Source organism: Taudactylus pleione, unplaced genomic scaffold (assembly GCF_031769625.1).
Source record: "Taudactylus pleione unplaced genomic scaffold, aTauple2 ptg000597l, whole genome shotgun sequence".
NCBI lineage: Eukaryota > Metazoa > Chordata > Amphibia > Anura > Myobatrachidae > Taudactylus > Taudactylus pleione.
This window is the reverse complement of record NW_028284999.1, coordinates 1,443,212-1,461,208: the sequence shown is the minus strand read 5'-3', so window position 1 is coordinate 1,461,208 and position 17,997 is coordinate 1,443,212. Positions and strand designations below refer to the sequence as shown.

Sequence of the window (17,997 nt, the reverse complement as noted above, 5' to 3'; positions counted from 1 at the left end):
AGGACACCGCTGTGACGTACTGAGGGATAAATACATCCTCACAGTGTGTAATACTGATTATAATAACTAGTATCCATAAAGTGGTCCGGGTCCCCCGCCGACTGCCCTGTGAGATGTGGATAAATGCCGTCCCTGCTGACTAATCTCCTGTGTAATCATTATTATACTTTATTTATTTGGCGCCACAAGGGTTCCGCAGCGCCTCACACAGTACATGTAGACAAGAAGCCAGTGACTTACAGTACAGTACAATACAGGATAAGGACATGGTTTATACACATTGCTGCATTAGTGATTATTTATAACACTGGTGCCCTAGTGGGGAGTTAGCAGTAAATGATAGCATAAGTAAGGGAAGGAGACGCACAAGAGGGTAGAGGGCCCTGCTCGTGAGAGCTTACATTCTAAAGGGGAGGTGCAGATAGAGAGAGGTGACACAGATGGGTGAGATAATGAGGAAGGAGCATCATCTATAGCAGGGGTCTCCAACCTGTAGCTCATGAGCTACCGGTAGCCCGTGGTCATAATTTTGGTAGCTCACCTATCTGCAGTACTGCTGAGTCAACTAGGAGGAAGTGACCTCTGAAGTGTCCTCCCCCGTGGCATCGACGCCATGGGTGGAGCCACAGAGAAGCACGTCAAGTGATTTCCACAGCCTCTACAGCAATCACCTTATGTGCTTCCCCGTGGTTCAACCCACCGCGTCTACACTATGGCGGAGCGAGTGACTCCCACCCAGCCCTGCCGGAGAATCACACTGCGGCCCTGCCTGTATCTTTTGCTCCTATACTGCGCATAGCTCCTTGCAGCCGGTAATTACAGTGAAATGTGCCTGTGCTTACATTTCATTTATAATCTACAACAATATCACGGTAATAATTAAATGTATTTTTCATTTTTATTAAATTACCTTCAATTGTTCGGTTATTTATTAGCCAATTTTATTTTTCTACAATTTTAGTAGCTCTTCAGGAGGTTTCATGTTTCTAAAGTCGCTCAGAGCTCAGTTAACATTGGAGACCCCTGATGTATAGTAACCTGTCATTGTACTCTGTGGGCCTGATTCAGACATGTATGGTTACACAATGGTCAGCGTACATCTCCGATAGTTTAGTGTCTGGGTCCTGCAATCTCACTCACAGACACCCCCCCCCTCCTGCCGCTCGCCGCGGTGTTTGGGGATGGAGTAGGGGCAATCCTGGGCAGCATGCCAGTTTTCCAGGATGGCCGAAGCCAGGGTCTGTGTTCATGGACGCTAACCCTGGCCTCGTAGGTGACCAGGGCCTGGCCCTCACTTGCCTACACTCCGGGAATGGTGGGGAGGCTCCCGAGAATCGGGAGGTGCTCCGACCACCTGGAAAAGTGGGCAAGTAGTCTCCCGCACCTCCATCCATCTCCGGCACACCCCCCCTCCAAATCCCCCGCAGCCCCCCTTTCACTTGATCGCAACCCCCCCCAAGGCCACCCACATTCTATATATTCTACAAGTGGGGGGGTCCGGTGGTCTGATGATGTGATTCGCGGTGAATTGCATCATCGTAGCCCCGCCCCTGCTATACAATGTCTGTACAGGGCTATGATGACATGATCATGCCACCACACCCCCTGAACCGCCAATTTTCTGGACCACCATGCCCCCTGAACCGCCCACTTTGCCCCCTCTGCCGGAGGGGGGGCAGCAAGGTAGGCAAGTATGACCTGGTCAGGCTGGGGCAACCATCGGTCAAGATGGTTGTGATGGTGACCCCAGGCCGTGACCTCGGCCGCAGAGGTGGGATCGCAGATGCAGTAACGAGGTGACTGTCTCCTACAGGCACCTGCTGCGGCTGCAGGAGCATCTGAGCTGGACGGGATTGCACAGGCGCTTGTGTGACGCTTGTGGCTCTGCAGTTCTGTCCATCTCTGTATCTGCTATTCCAGGCCCGGCCAACCTGTGGCTCGCCAGCTGTTGTGAAACTACAAGTCCCAGTATGCCCTGCCAAAGTTTTAGCATTCACTAATAGCAAAGCTGTGGCAGGGAATGCTGGGACTTGTAGTTGGAGAACCACAAGTGGGCCAGGGCTGCAGTGACTTTGCTAAATTGTAAATGGTCTCGTTCTTCTTTCCCATTTTGGTGGTCTCCCGGATATACTGTACCTCCTAAAGTCATCCTATTTCTACAGGGATGTCAGTGATCTGTGGCTGATGCCCCCAGCGCACACTTCCTAACTGGCCCCATTTATTGACTCTGTACCCATTGGGGCGGAAGGTTGGGAGGTGTATCCTGTTTGCAGCGGCTTTATGTAGCTCAGAAGCAGTGATTGGGTGCTGCCCAAAACCTGCCCCCCCCACATATATAGCACAAATGGGCGGTCTGGGGGAGGTCCGATGACGCGATTTATGGTGAATCGCAGCATCGTTGCCCTGTCCCTGATATCCAATACCTGTTTTATCTTATGGGAGGAGAAGGGTATGGAAGCGCTGATCTCCCCATTGGGTATGACCCTGCCCTCTTCATACTAATGGGTCTATTTATTAAATGGTGATAATCTCTGCATGTGAATCGGAGGTCCCCACAATGACAATGTTTGCGCAATTGAGCTTTTATTTATTTTTTTATTTGCACTATAACACCTACGTTCCACTGAGTGAACGCGAAGTCCGTTAAAAGGCGAGGCAAAACCATGGGCATTCCTGGGCGGTGACCTGACGTGAACACATAAAAAATTTAATCTCAGGGGCTTGTTATGGGAGTGTCAGGAGCAGTGGCGGCTCCAGAGGTGGGGAGCCACATCAACTGCCACCCCAAACATCGCTAGCTGGGACTCACTGGCAGTTGGTGTGGCTCCCCTAATTGAATTTTGGACTGTGCTGGAGCCACCACTGGTCAGGAGTCGGTGAACATGGCATCATTCTCAGACACAAAGCCACAGCCACAGAAGCCATGTTCATACAAATATCAGAGACACTATGCCAGCCGTAGACTGGTGCATGATGGTGTGCCGATGGTGGAATGTTCAGAAGCACTGTTGGAGTTGCACCATTCACGGGCATTGAAAGTGGGCATCTCAGTGCTTGCACAGTCTGGCGCACGCTAGTACACAAGGGGAGGCTGATGCCAGCATTTGCATATTATCGTCGCTGCAACGCCACAGAAAATCGCAATCGTGGTTGTAATAGCATCCATTTCTAAATCCTGCCCCGTCTCTGATGTTGATCGACAGCTCTCCCCGTTTTGTAGGCGGGTAGGGGGGGTGGCTGGACAAATGGGGGCGTTCCTGAAGGAACGCCTGCTGTTTGTGGGCGGCCCTACTGACATCACTCGTCTATTAGAGCAGGGAGTCCATTTGGGCATGCGAGACATGAGACCCTACCACAAGGGTCTCCTCACAAGCCCGATAATCGCGACCATCACCTGGCCGCCCGCTAAAGCTGTGGGTGGTCACCCACACCTTAGTGAGCGGCCTGGAGGCCGGGGATAAAAAAAACGTCCCGCCCTGATTCAGGGCCTAAGTTCAAATAGTTTTCATGTCTGCGCAGCATAATTTCATCCAATCAGTTTAGTAGATACACAGTGACCATGCGGTGCGAGCAAGGCCCTCATACCTGTGTCTGTCTTTTATTACCTACTCTCCTTTTATTATTTATTTGTTCACAATTATTGTAACCTGCTCTATAAGTAGCTGTAAATAAATAATACATTTCACCGACTCCCCGGTATAAATTGGGGCCTGCTGAGTAAGATGTCTGACACGTATAATAAGCGGTGTGATATTTACCATGTAAGTACCGGGAGGCCGCCATACACTACATATGCACAGGGCGCCAGACACTATATATAGATAGGGCGCCAGACACTATATATAGACAGGGCGCCAGACACTATATATACACAGGGCGCCAGACACTATATATACACAGGGCGCCAGACACTATATATACACAGGGCGCCAGACACTATATATAGATAGGGCGCCAGACACTATATATAGACAGGGCGCCAGACACTATATATACACAGGGCGCCAGACACTATATATACACAGGGCGCCAGACACTATATATAGACAGGGCGCCAGACACTATATATACACAGGGCGCCAGACACTATATATACACAGGGCGCCAGACACTATATATACACAGGGCGCCAGACACTATATATAGACAGGGCGCCAGACACTATATATAGACAGGGCGCCAGACACTATATATAGACAGGGCGCCAGACACTATATATAGACAGGGCACCAGACACTATATATAGACAGGGCGCCAGACACTATATATAGACAGGGCGCCAGACACTATATATAGACAGGGCGCCAGACACTATATATAGACAGGGCGCCAGACACTACATATGCACAGGGCGCCAGACACTATATATACACAGGGCGCCAGACACTATATATACACAGGGCACCAGACACTATATATACACAGGGCGCCAGACACTATATATACACAGGGCGCCAGACACTATATATAGACAGGGCGCCAGACACTATATAATATAGACAGGGCGCCAGACACTATATATACACAGGGCGCCAGACACTATATATACACAGGGCGCCAGACACTATATATAGACAGGGCGCCAGACACTATATATAGACAGGGCGCCAGACACTATATAATATAGACAGGGCGCCAGACACTATATATAGACAGGGCGCCAGACACTATATATACACAGGGCGCCAGACACTATATATAGACAGGGCGCCAGACACTATATATAGACAGGGCGCCAGACACTATATATACACAGGGCGCCAGACACTATATAATATACACAGGGCGCCAGACACTATATATAGACAGGGCGCCAGACACTATATATAGACAGGGCGCCAGACACTATATATACACAGGGCGCCAGACACTATATAATATAGACAGGGCGCCAGACACTATATATACACAGGGCGCCAGACACTATATATACACAGGGCGCCAGACACTATATAATATAGACAGGGCGCCAGACACTATATATACACAGGGCGCCAGACACTATATATAGACAGGGCGCCAGACACTATATATAGACAGGGCGCCAGACACTATATATACACATGGCGCCAGACACTATATATACACAGGGCGCCAGACACTATATATAGACAGGGCGCCAGACACTACATATGCACAGGGCGCCAGACACTATATATAGACAGGGCGCCAGACACTATATATAGACAGGGCGCCAGACACTATATATACACAGGGCGCCAGACACTATATAATATAGACAGGGCGCCAGACGCTATATATAGATAGGGCGCCAGACACTATATATAGATAGGGCGCCAGACACTATATATACACAGGGCGCCAGACACTATATATAGACAGGGCGCCAGACACTATATATAGATAGGGCGCCAGACACTATATATAGATAGGGCGCCAGACACTATATATAGACAGGGCGCAAGACACTATATATACACGGGGCGCCAGACACTATATATACACGGGGCGCCAGACACTATATATACACAGGGCGCCAGACACTATATATAGATAGGGCGCCAGACACTATATATAGATAGGGCGCCAGACACTATATATAGACAGGGCGCCAGACACTATATATACACTGGGCGCCAGACACTATATATAGATAGGGCGCCAGACACTATATATAGACAGGGCGCCAGACACTATATATAGACAGGGCGCCAGACACTATATATACACAGGGTGGCAGGATGGTGTCTGAGAAGTGATTGTCTCCATATTTATACAGCACTTGGTGTGGGTGTATATTATCAGGGTGGCTCAACAACATTATTATCACCATTGTAGGCAGCAGAACAGTATCATGGTGCTTTGTGCCCCATAGGCGCTGTTCTGATGAGGTCGCTCTCTCATTAGGGCCCCCATTTATTAATGATCACATTTGCAATGCAATCAGGGCATGTCCGTACCGACCGTAACCACGCTGCAAATTGCGAGCACAATGGCCGGATGTATCATCCGGGACATGCAGAGACATGGGCTCCGAGAGAGCTGCCGGCCAGTGTCGGGGCTACATGCGCAGTCCCGGTGACTGGCGGCCATTGCTGGGGGAGGGTGGTAGGCCGTACTGCGGCTAACTCTGTCTTCAGATGACATTAGCTGTGGGCCCCCCCTCCACCTGATCGCAATCCCCCTGTTGCCCCCCCCCCCCACATATAGAGCACAAATGGGCGGTCTGGGGGAGGTCCGATGACGCGATTTATGGTGAACCGCAGCATCGTAGCCCTGCCCCTGATATCCAATGCCTGTTTTATCTGTACTGTATAGCGGGCACAGGGCCACGATGATATGATTGTACCGTCACACCCCTGAACCACCCACTTTCTGGACCACCACACCCCGTCTCTGCCATCCTGGCTGCCCCCTCCCAGAGTAGGGGCAGCAAAGTAGGCCTGTATGACCTGGTCAGGCCGGGGCGACCATCAGTTGAGATGGTTGTGATGGCAACCCCTGTCTGACCAGTATCTGGATGCATCGTATTCCGGATGTTGGTAAATGTGGCATACAAACCTGTAGTAACCTATGGAGATGCGTCTCCCTGTGGGAATGGAGGGATCACAACAGGTATCTGAGATATCTGCTGCAGTTCCCTCCTTGATATATCCGGGGGAAACTTAATATTTTAGGTAAAAACCCAAAAACGGGTGTGTTGGGGGATTTTACCTCAAATATTGAATGATAAATGTTCCCCTAGGCCCCTCTGCAGAGCACTCATTGCGCTGAGTGATGAAGTTCTGCACAATAAGGGAACTGGTGTATTGTACTCAGCGCTCCTACAGATAGGAGAGATGCCTCCATGCCCAATTATTGTGCGTTACTGCAGTCACTGGGCACAGAGGGTACTGGTGTATTGTACTCAGTGCTCCTACAGATAGGAGAGATGCCTCCATGAAAATTACTGTGCATTACTACAGTCACTGGGTGCAGAGGGAACTGGTGTATTGTACTCAGCGCTCCTACAGATAGGAGAGATGTCTCCATGCCCAATTATTGTGTGTTACTACAGTCACTGGGCACAGAGGGAACTGGTGTATTGTACTCAGTGCTCCTACAGATAGGAGATGCCTCCATGCCCAATTATTGTGTGTTACTACAGTCACTGGGGTCAGAGGGAACTGGTGTATTGTACTCAGTGCTCCAACAGATAGGAGAGATGCCTCCATGCCCAATTATTGTGCATTACTACAGTCACTGGGGTCAGAGGGAACTGGTGTATTGTACTCAGCACTCCTACAGATAGGAGAGATGTCTCCATGCCCAATTATTGTGTGTTACTACAGTCACTGGCACAGAGGGTACTGGTGTATTGTACTCAGAGTTCCTACAGATAGGAGAGATGTCTCCATGCCCAATTATTGTGCGTTACTACAGTCACTGGGGGCAGAGGGAACTGGTGTATTGTACTCAGCGCTCCTACAGATAGGAGAGATGTCTCCATGCCCAATTATTGTGCGTTACTACAGTCACTGGGCACGGAGGGAACTGGTGTATTGTACTCAGCGCTCCTACAGATAGGAGAGAGGTCTCCATGCCCAATTATTGTGCGTTACTACAGTCACTGGGCGCAGAGGGAACTGGTGTATTGTACTCAGCGCTCCTACAGATAGGAGAGAGGTCTCCATGCCCAATTATTGTGCGTTACTACAGTCACTGGGCGCAGAGGGAACTGGTGTATTGTACTCAGCGCTCCTACAGATAGGAGAGAGGTCTCCATGCCCAATTATTGTGCGTTACTACAGTCACTGGGCGCAGAGGGAACTGGTGTATTGTACTCAGCGCTCCTACAGATAGGAGAGATGCCTCCATGCCAATTATTGTGTGTTACTACAGTCGCTGGGTGCAGAGGGAACTGGTGTATTGTACTCAGCACTCCTACAGATAGGAGAGAGGTCTCCATGCCCAATTATTGTGCATTACTACCGTCACTGGGCGCAGAGAGGGTATACAATTGGGTAGCTGGCTATAGCAGCAGTAGTGAGGTGACAGCAGTAGCAGAGTAGTGAGGTGAGGGCAGTAGCAGAGTAGTGAGGTGAGGGCAGTAGTGAGGTGAGGGCAGTAGCAGAGTAGTGAGGTGAGGGCAGTAGCAGAGTAGTGAGGTGAGGGCAGTAGCAGAGTAGTAAGGTGAGGGCAGTAGCAGAGTAGTGAGGTGAGGGCAGTAGTGAGGTGAGGGCAGTAGCAGAGTAGTGAGATGAGGGCAGTAGCAGAGTAGTGAGGTGAGGGCCGTAGCAGAGTAGTGAGGTGACGGCAATATCAGAGTTGTGAGGTGAGGGCAGTAGCAGAGTAGTGAGGTGACAGGAGTTGTGAGGTGAGGGCAGTAGCAGAGTAGTGAGGTGAGGATAGTAGCAGAGTAGTGAGGTGACAGCAGTAGCAGAGTAGTGAGGTGAGGGCAGTAGTGAGGTGACAGCAGTAGTGAGGTGACGGCAGTAGCAGAGTAGTGAGGTGACGGCAGTAGCAGAGTAGTGAGGTGAGGGCAGTAGCAGAGTAGTGAGGTGAGGGCAGTAGCAGAGTAGTGAGGTGAGGGCAGTAGTGAGGTGAGGGCAGTAGCAGAGTAGTGAGGTGAGGGCAGTAGCAGAGTAGTGAGGTGAGGGCAGTAGCAGAGTAGTGAGGTGAGGGCAGTAGCAGAGTAGTGAGGTGAGGGCAGTAGCAGAGTAGTGAGGTGAGGGCAGTAGCAGAGTAGTGAGGTGACGGCAGTATCAGAGTTGTGAGGTGAGGGCCGTTGCAGAGAAGTGAGGTGACGGCAGTTGTGAGGTGAGGGCAGTAGCAGAGAAGTGAGGTGAGGGCAGTAGCAGAGTAGTGAGGTGAGGGCAGTAGCAGAGTAGTGAGGTGACGGCAGTATCAGAGTTGTGAGGTGAGGGCAGTAGCAGAGTAGTGAGGTGACAGCAGTTGTGAGGTGAGGGCAGTAGCAGAGTAGTGAGGTGAGGGCAGTAGCAGAGTTGTGAGGTGAGGGCAGTAGCAGAGTAGTGAGGTGACAGCAGTTGTGAGGTGAGGGCAGTAGCAGAGTAGTGAGGTGAGGGCAGTAGCAGAGTAGTGAGGTGAGGGCAGTAGCAGAGTAGTGAGGTGACAGCAGTAGTGAGGTGAGAGCAGTAGAAGAGAAGTGAGGTGACAGCAGTAGCAGAGTAGTGAGGTGAGGGCTGTAGTGAGGTGACAGCAGTAGCAGAGTAGTGAGGTGACAGCAGTAGCAGAGTAGTGAGGTGACAGCATTATTGAGGTGAGAGCAGTAGCAAAGTAGTGAGGTGAGGGCAGTAGTGAGGTGACAGCAGTAGTGAGGTGAGAGCAGTAGCAGAGTAGTGAGGTGAGGGCAGTAGTGAGGTGACAGCAGTAGCAGAGTAGTGAGGTGACAGCAGTAGTGAGGTGAGAGCAGTAGCAGAGTAGTGAGGTGAGGGCAGTAGCAGAGTAGTGAGGTGACAGCAGTAGTGAGGTGAGAGCAGTAGCAGAGTAGTGAGGTGACAGCAGTAGCAGAGTAGTGAGGTGACAGCAGTAGTGAGGTGAGGGCAGTAGCAGAGTAGTGAGGTGAGGGCAGTAGTGAGGTGACAGCAGTAGTGAGGTGAGGGCAGTAGCAGAGTAGTGAGGTGAGGGCAGTAGCAGAGTAGTGAGGTGAGGGCAGTAGCAGAGTAGTGAGGTGAGAGCAGTAGCAGAGTAGTGAGGTGAGGATAGTAGAAGAGTAGTGAGATGACAGCAGTAGTGAGGTGAGGGCAGTAGCAGAGTAGTGAGGTGAGGGCAGTAGTGAGGTGATGGCAGTATCAGAGTAGTGAGGTGAGGGCAGTAGTGAGGTGATGGCAGTAGCAGAGTAGTGAGGTGAGGGCAGTAGCAGAGTAGTGAAGTGAGGGCAGTAGTGAGGTGATGGCAGTAGCAGAGTAGTGAGGTGAGGGCAGTAGCAGAGTAGTGAGGTGAGGGCAGTAGCAGAGTAGTGAGGTGAGGGCAGTAGCAGAGTAGTGAGGTGAGGGCAGTAGCAGAGTAGTGAGGTGACGGCAGTAGCAGAGTAGTGAGGTGACGGCAGTAGCAGAGTAGTGAGGTGAGGGCAGTAGTGAGGTGAGGGCAGTAGCAGAGTAGTGAGGTGAGGGCAGTAGCAGAGTAGTGAGGTGAGGGCAGTAGCAGAGTAGTGAGGTGAGGGCAGTAGCAGAGTAGTGAAGTGAGGGCAGTAGTGAGGTGATGGCAGTAGCAGAGTAGTGAGGTGACGGCAGTAGCAGAGTAGTGAGGTGACGGCAGTAGCAGAGTAGTGAGGTGAGGGCAGTAGCAGAGTAGTGAGGTGAGGGCAGTAGCAGAGTAGTGAGGTGAGGGCAGTAGTGAGGTGAGGGCAGTAGCAGAGTAGTGAGGTGAGGGCAGTAGCAGAGTAGTGAGGTGAGGGCAGTAGCAGAGTAGTGAGGTGAGGGCAGTAGCAGAGTAGTGAGGTGAGGGCAGTAGCAGAGTAGTGAGGTGAGGGCAGTAGCAGAGTAGTGAGGTGACGGCAGTATCAGAGTTGTGAGGTGAGGGCCGTTGCAGAGAAGTGAGGTGACGGCAGTTGTGAGGTGAGGGCAGTAGCAGAGAAGTGAGGTGAGGGCAGTAGCAGAGTAGTGAGGTGAGGGCAGTAGCAGAGTAGTGAGGTGACGGCAGTATCAGAGTTGTGAGGTGAGGGCAGTAGCAGAGTAGTGAGGTGACAGCAGTTGTGAGGTGAGGGCAGTAGCAGAGTAGTGAGGTGAGGGCAGTAGCAGAGTTGTGAGGTGAGGGCAGTAGCAGAGTAGTGAGGTGACAGCAGTTGTGAGGTGAGGGCAGTAGCAGAGTAGTGAGGTGAGGGCAGTAGCAGAGTAGTGAGGTGAGGGCAGTAGCAGAGTAGTGAGGTGACAGCAGTAGTGAGGTGAGAGCAGTAGAAGAGAAGTGAGGTGACAGCAGTAGCAGAGTAGTGAGGTGAGGGCTGTAGTGAGGTGACAGCAGTAGCAGAGTAGTGAGGTGACAGCAGTAGCAGAGTAGTGAGGTGACAGCATTATTGAGGTGAGAGCAGTAGCAAAGTAGTGAGGTGAGGGCAGTAGTGAGGTGACAGCAGTAGTGAGGTGAGAGCAGTAGCAGAGTAGTGAGGTGAGGGCAGTAGTGAGGTGACAGCAGTAGCAGAGTAGTGAGGTGACAGCAGTAGTGAGGTGAGAGCAGTAGCAGAGTAGTGAGGTGAGGGCAGTAGCAGAGTAGTGAGGTGACAGCAGTAGTGAGGTGAGAGCAGTAGCAGAGTAGTGAGGTGACAGCAGTAGCAGAGTAGTGAGGTGACAGCAGTAGTGAGGTGAGGGCAGTAGCAGAGTAGTGAGGTGAGGGCAGTAGTGAGGTGACAGCAGTAGTGAGGTGAGGGCAGTAGCAGAGTAGTGAGGTGAGGGCAGTAGCAGAGTAGTGAGGTGAGGGCAGTAGCAGAGTAGTGAGGTGAGAGCAGTAGCAGAGTAGTGAGGTGAGGATAGTAGAAGAGTAGTGAGATGACAGCAGTAGTGAGGTGAGGGCAGTAGCAGAGTAGTGAGGTGAGGGCAGTAGTGAGGTGATGGCAGTATCAGAGTAGTGAGGTGAGGGCAGTAGTGAGGTGATGGCAGTAGCAGAGTAGTGAGGTGAGGGCAGTAGCAGAGTAGTGAAGTGAGGGCAGTAGTGAGGTGATGGCAGTAGCAGAGTAGTGAGGTGAGGGCAGTAGCAGAGTAGTGAGGTGAGGGCAGTAGCAGAGTAGTGAGGTGAGGACAGTAGCAGAGTAGTGAGGTGACAGCAGTAGTGAGGTGAGAGCAGTAGCAGAGTAGTGAGGTGACAGCAGTAGCAGAGTAGTGAGGTGACAGCAGTACTGAGGTGAGGGCAGTAGCAGAGTAGTGAGGTGACAGCAGTAGTGAGGTGAGAGCAGTAGCAGAGTAGTGAGGTGACAGCAGTAGCAGAGTAGTGAGGTGACAGCAGTAGTGAGGTGAGGGCAGTAGCAGAGTAGTGAGGTGAGGGCAGAAGTGAGGTGAGGGCAGTAGCCGAGTAGTGAGGTGAGGGCAGTAGTGAGGTGAGGGCAGTAGTGAGGTGACAGCAGTAGCAGAGTAGTGAGGTGAGGGCAGTAGCAGAGTAGTGAGGTGACAGCAGTTGTGAGGTGAGAGCAGTAGCAGAGTAGTGAGGTGATGGCAGTAGTGAGGTGACAGCAGTAGCAGAGTAGTGAGGTGACAGCAGTAGCAGAGTAGTGAGGTGAGGGCAGTAGCAGAGTAGTGAGGTGACAGCAGTAGTGAGGTGAGAGCAGTAGCAGAGTAGTGAGGTGACAGCAGTAGTGAGGTGAGGGCAGTAGTAGAGTAGTGGGGTGACAGCAGTAGCAGAGTAGTGAGGTGACAGCAGTAATGAGGTGAGGGCAGTAGCAGAGTAGTAAGGTGAGGGCAGTAGTGAGGTGACAGCAGTAGTTAGGTGACAGCAGTAGCAGAGTAGTGAGGTGAGGACAGTAGCAGAGTAGTGAGGTGACAGCAGTAGTGAGGTGAGGGCAGGGGCAGTAGTGAGGTGACGGCAGTAGCAGAATTGGGAGGTGAGGGCAGTAGAAGAGTAGTGAGGTGAGGGCAGTAGTGAAGTGACAGCAGTAGCAGAGTTGTGAGGTGACAGCAGTAGTGAGGTGACAGCAGTAGCAGAGTAGTGAGGTGACGGCAGTAGTGAGGTGACAGCAGTAGTGAGGTGAGGGCAGTAGCAGAGTAGTGAGGTGAGGGCAGTAGCTGAGTAGTGAGGTGAGGGCAGTAGTGAGCTGACAGCAGTAGTGAGGTGACAGCAGTAGCAGAGTAGTGAGGTGAGGGCAGTAGTGAGGTGACAGCAGTAGCAGAGTAGTGAGGTGAGGGCAGTAGCAGAGTAGTGAGGTGAGGGCAGTAGTGAGGTGACAGCAGTAGTGAGGTGACAGCAGTAGCAGAGTAGTGAGGTGAGGGCAGTAGCAGAGTAGTGAGGTTAGGGCAGTAGCAGAGTAGTGAGGTGAGGGCAGTAGTGAGGGGAGGGCAGTAGCAGAGTAGTGAGGTGAGGGCAGTAGCAGAGTAGTGAGGTGAGGGCAGTAGCAGAGTAGTGAGGTGATAGCAGTAGTGAGGTGAGGGCAGTAGCAGAGTAGTGAGGTGACAGCAGTAGCAGAGTAGTGAGGTGACAGCAGTAGTGAGGTGAGGGCAGTAGCAGAGTAGTGAGGTGAGGGCAGTAGTGAGGTGAAAGCAGTAGTGAGGTGAGGGCAGTAGCAGAGTAGTGAGGTGAGGGCAGTAGCAGAGTAGTGAGGTGAGGGCAGTAGCAGAGTAGTGAGGTGAGGATAGTAGAAGAGTAGTGAGATGACAGCAGTAGTGAGGTGAGGGCAGTAGCAGAGTAGTGAGGTGAGGGCAGTAGTGAGGTGATGGCAGTATCAGAGTAGTGAGGTGAGGGCAGTAGCAGAGTAGTGAGGTGAGGGCAGTAGTGAGGTGATGGCAGTAGCAGAGTAGTGAGGTGAGGGCAGTAGCAGAGTAGTGAGGTGAGGGCAGTAGTGAGGTGACGGCAGTAGCAGAGTAGTGAGGTGACGGCAGTAGCAGAGTAGTGAGGTGAGGGCAGTAGCAGAGTAGTGAGGTGAGGACAGTAGCAGAGTAGTGAGGTGACAGCAGTAGTGAGGTGAGAGCAGTAGCAGAGTAGTGAGGTGACAGCAGTAGCAGAGTAGTGAGGTGACAGCAGTAGTGAGGTGAGGGCAGTAGCAGAGTAGTGAGGTGACAGCAGTAGTGAGTTGAGAGCAGTAGCAGAGTTGTGAGGTGACAGCAGTAGCAGAGTAGTGAGGTGACAGCAGTAGTGAGGTGAGGGCAGTAGCAGAGTAGTGAGGTGACAGCAGTTGTGAGGTGAGGGCAGTGGCAGAGTAGTGAGGTGAGGGCAGTAGCAGAGTAGTGAGGTGACAGCAGTAGTGAGGTGAGAGCAGTAGCAGAGTAGTGAGGTGACAGCAGTAGCAGAGTAGTGAGGTGAGGGCAGTAGTGAGGTGACAGCAGTAGCAGAGTAGTGAGGTGACAGCAGTAGCAGAGTAGTGAGGTGACAGCATTATTGAGGTGAGGGCAGTAGTAGAGTAGTGAGGTGAGGGCAGTAGTAGAGTAGTGAGGTGACAGCAGTAGCAGAGTAGTGAGGTGACAGCAGTAGTGAGGTGAGGGCAGTAGCAGAGTAGTGAGGTGACAGCAGTAGCAGAGTAGTGAGGTGACAGCAGTAGTGAGGTGAGGGCAGTAGCAGAGTAGTGAGGTGAGGGCAGTAGTGAGGTGATGGCAGTATCAGAGTAGTGAGGTGAGGGCAGTAGCAGAGTAGTGAGGTGAGGGCAGTAGTGAGGTGATGGCAGTAGCAGAGTAGTGAGTTGAGGGCAGTAGCAGAGTAGTGAAGTGAGGGCAGTAGTGAGGTGATGGCAGTAGCAGAGTAGTGAGGTGATGGCAGTAGCAGAGTAGTGAGGTGAGGGCAGTAGAAGAGTAGTGAGGTGAGGGCAGTAGCAGAGTAGTGAGGTGACAGCAGTAGTGAGGTGAGAGCAGTAGCAGAGTAGTGAGGTGACAGCAGTAGCAGAGTAGTGAGGTGACAGCAGTAGTGAGGTGAGGGCAGTAGCAGAGTAGTGAGGTGACAGCAGTAGTGAGGTGAGAGCAGTAGCAGAGTAGTGAGGTGACAGCAGTAGCAGAGTAGTGAGGTGACAGCAGTAGTGAGGTGAGGGCAGTAGCAGAGTAGTGAGGTGACAGCAGTAGTGAGTTGAGAGCAGTAGCAGAGTAGTGAGGTGACAGCAGTAGCAGAGTAGTGAGGTGACAGCAGTAGTGAGGTGAGGGCAGTAGCAGAGTAGTGAGGTGACAGCAGTTGTGAGGTGAGGGCAGTGGCAGAGTAGTGAGGTGAGGGCAGTAGCAGAGTAGTGAGGTGACAGCAGTAGTGAGGTGAGAGCAGTAGCAGAGTAGTGAGGTGACAGCAGTAGCAGAGTAGTGAGGTGAGGGCAGTAGTGAGGTGACAGCAGTAGCAGAGTAGTGAGGTGACAGCAGTAGCAGAGTAGTGAGGTGACAGCATTATTGAGGTGAGGGCAGTAGTAGAGTAGTGAGGTGAGGGCAGTAGTAGAGTAGTGAGGTGACAGCAGTAGCAGAGTAGTGAGGTGACAGCAGTAGTGAGGTGAGGGCAGTAGCAGAGTAGTGAGGTGACAGCAGTAGTAGAGTAGTGAGGTGACAGCAGTAGTGAGGTGAGGGCAGTAGCAGAGTAGTGAGGTGAGGGCAGTAGTGAGGTGATGGCAGTATCAGAGTAGTGAGGTGAGGGCAGTAGCAGAGTAGTGAGGTGAGGGCAGTAGTGAGGTGATGGAAGTAGCAGAGTAGTGAGTTGAGGGCAGTAGCAGAGTAGTGAAGTGAGGGCAGTAGTGAGGTGATGGCAGTAGCAGAGTAGTGAGGTGATGGCAGTAGCAGAGTAGTGAGGTGAGGGCAGTAGCAGAGTAGTGAGGTGAGGGCAGTAGCAGAGTAGTGAGGTGACAGCAGTAGTGAGGTGAGAGCAGTAGCAGAGTAGTGAGGTGACAGCAGTAGCAGAGTAGTGAGGTGACAGCAGTAGTGAGGTGAGAGCAGTAGCAGAGTAGTGAGGTGACAGCAGTAGCAGAGTAGTGAGGTGTCAGCAGTAGTGAGGTGAGGGCAGTAGCAGAGTAGTGAGGTGAGGGCAGTAGTGATGTGAGGGCAGTAGCCGAGTAGTGAGGTGAGGGCAGTAGTGAGGTGACAGCAGTAGCAGAGTAGTGAGGTGAGGGCAGTAGCAGAGTAGTGAGGTGACAGCAGTAGTGAGGTGAGAGCAGTAGCAGAGTAGTGAGGTGAGGGCAGTAGTGAGGTGACAGCAGTAGCAGAGTAGTGAGGTGACAGCAGTAGTGAGGTGAGAGCAGTAGCAGAGTAGTGAGGTGAGGGCAGTAGCAGAGTAGTGAGGTGACAGCAGTAGTGAGGTGAGAGCAGTAGCAGAGTAGTGAGGTGACAGCAGTAGTGAGGTGAGGGCAGTAGTAGAGTAGTGAGGTGACAGCAGTAGCAGAGTAGTGAGGTGACAGCAGTAATGAGGTGAGGGCAGTAGCAGAGTAGTGAGGTGAGGGCAGTAGTGAGGTGACAGCAGTAGTGAGGTGACAGCAGTAGCAGAGTAGTGAGGTGAGGGCAGTAGCAGAGTAGTGAAGTGAGGACAGTAGCAGAGCAGTGAGGTGACAGCAGTAGTGAGGTGAGGGCAGGGGCAGAATTGTGAGGTGAGGGCAGTAGCAGAGTAGTGAGGTGAGGGCAGTAGTGAGGTGACAGCAGTAGTGAGGTGACAGCAGTAGCAGAGTAGTGAAGTGAGGGCAGTAGCAGAGTAGTGAAGTGAGGACAGTAGCAGAGCAGTGAGGTGACAGCAGTAGTGAGGTGAGGGCAGTGGCAGAATTGTGAGGTGAGGGCAGTAGCAGAGTAGTGAGGTGAGGGCAGTAGTGAGGTGACAGCAGTAGTGAGGTGACAGCAGTAGCAGAGTAGTGAGGTGAGGACAGTAGCAGAGCAGTGAGGTGACAGCAGTAGTGAGGTGACGGCAGTAGCAGAATTGTGAGGTGAGGGCAGTAGCAGAGTAGTGAGGTGAGGGCAGTAGTGAAGTGACAGCAGTAGCAGAGTTGTGAGGTGACAGCAGTAGTGAGGTGACAGCAGTAGCAGAGTAGTGATGTGAGGGCAGTAGTGAGGTGACGGCAGTAGCAGAGTAGTTAAGTGAGGACAGTAGCAGAGCAGTGAGGTGACAGCAGTAGTGAGGTGACGGCAGTAGCAGAATTGTGAGGTGAGGGCAGTAGCAGAGTAGTGAGGTGAGGGCAGTAGTGAAGTGACAGCAGTAGCAGAGTTGTGAGGTGACAGCAGTAGTGAGGTGACAGCAGTAGCAGAGTAGTGAGGTGAGGGCAGTAGTGAGGTGACGGCAGTAGCAGAGTAGTGAGGTGAGGGCAGTAGCAGAGTAGTGAGGTGAGGGCAGTAGTGAGCTGACAGCAGTAGTGAGGTGACAGCAGTAGCAGAGTAGTGAGGTGAGGGCAGTAGCAGAGTAGTGAGGTGAGGGCAGTAGTGAGGTGACAGCAGTAGCAGAGTAGTGAGGTGAGTGCAGTAGTGAGCTGAGAGCAGTAGCAGAGTAGTGAGGTGAGGGCAGTAGTGAGGTGACAGCAGTAGCAGAGTAGTGAGGTGAGAGCAGTAGTGAGGTGCCAGCAGTAGCAGAGTAGTGAGGTGAGGGCAGAAGTTAGGTGACTGCAGTAGCAGAGTAGTGAGGTGAGGGCAGTAGTGAGGTGACAGCAGTAGCAGAGTAGTGAGGTGAGGGCAGTAGTGAGGTGACAGCAGTAGCAGAGTAGTGAGGTGAGAGCAGTAGTGAGGTGACAGCAGCAGCAGCAGCAGAGTAGTGAGGTGAGGGCAGTAGTGAGGTGACTGCAGTAGCAGAATAGTGAGGTAACGGCAGTAGCAGTAGTTGTGAATACAGGGTGTGTCACTGTTAACATGCTAGGAATAGCGGTTCTAGGGGCAGGCAAGCAGGGCAATTGCCCAGTGCGCCATGGCCCGAGAGTGCGGCCAACGTCACCACCTGATCAGGCCACGCCCCCTGAGTTCAGGGTGCCAAAGGAATCTTTCGCCCTGAGCTCTTTGAAGTCTACAACAGGCCCTGCACACTGGAATTTTCATGTGACACCATTTGTAGCAGAGAGACTGGCACCTAGATGGACAGCTGAGTATTCTGTGGGCTGCAGATGAGTCAGCAGATACATAATAAGGAAAGCTGCCACCAGTTCTTCCATCATTTACAGAATATTTCTCTTGTTTTTCTGTCTCCCAGGGTTTGTCATTCGCACAAGAAATTCAGGGATCCGAAAACTGCAATAATGTCGCCCACCCTCCGCCAGTGTCCACCACCCTGGCCTCGGTGCCCCCTCGGGAGACCTGGGGAGGAAAGTATGAGTTCCTGCTGTCCTGCATTGGTTACTGTGTGGGTCTGGGCAATGTCTGGCGATTCCCCTACCTGTGCTACAGAAACGGAGGAGGTATGTGATAGTCTGAGGACAGATGTGCTGCTGTTCCTTATAGTAAATTCCAATCACAGGAGACTGCAATATAGTACATATGTTTTACAATA

At 52.1% G+C, this 17,997-nt stretch overlaps 1 protein-coding gene across 1 annotated transcript in view; it reads left to right on the top strand.

Annotated features, from left to right (window-relative positions):
• LOC148480778 (sodium-dependent proline transporter-like) overlaps nucleotides 1-17,997 on the top strand; it is a 128,539-nt gene that overhangs the window by 10,795 nt on the left and 99,747 nt on the right. The window contains exon 2 of the mRNA XM_088453874.1: nucleotides 17,701-17,905. Within this exon, the coding sequence (XP_088310000.1) occupies nucleotides 17,701-17,905 (205 nt within the window). The remainder of the gene's footprint in view (nucleotides 1-17,700; nucleotides 17,906-17,997) is intronic.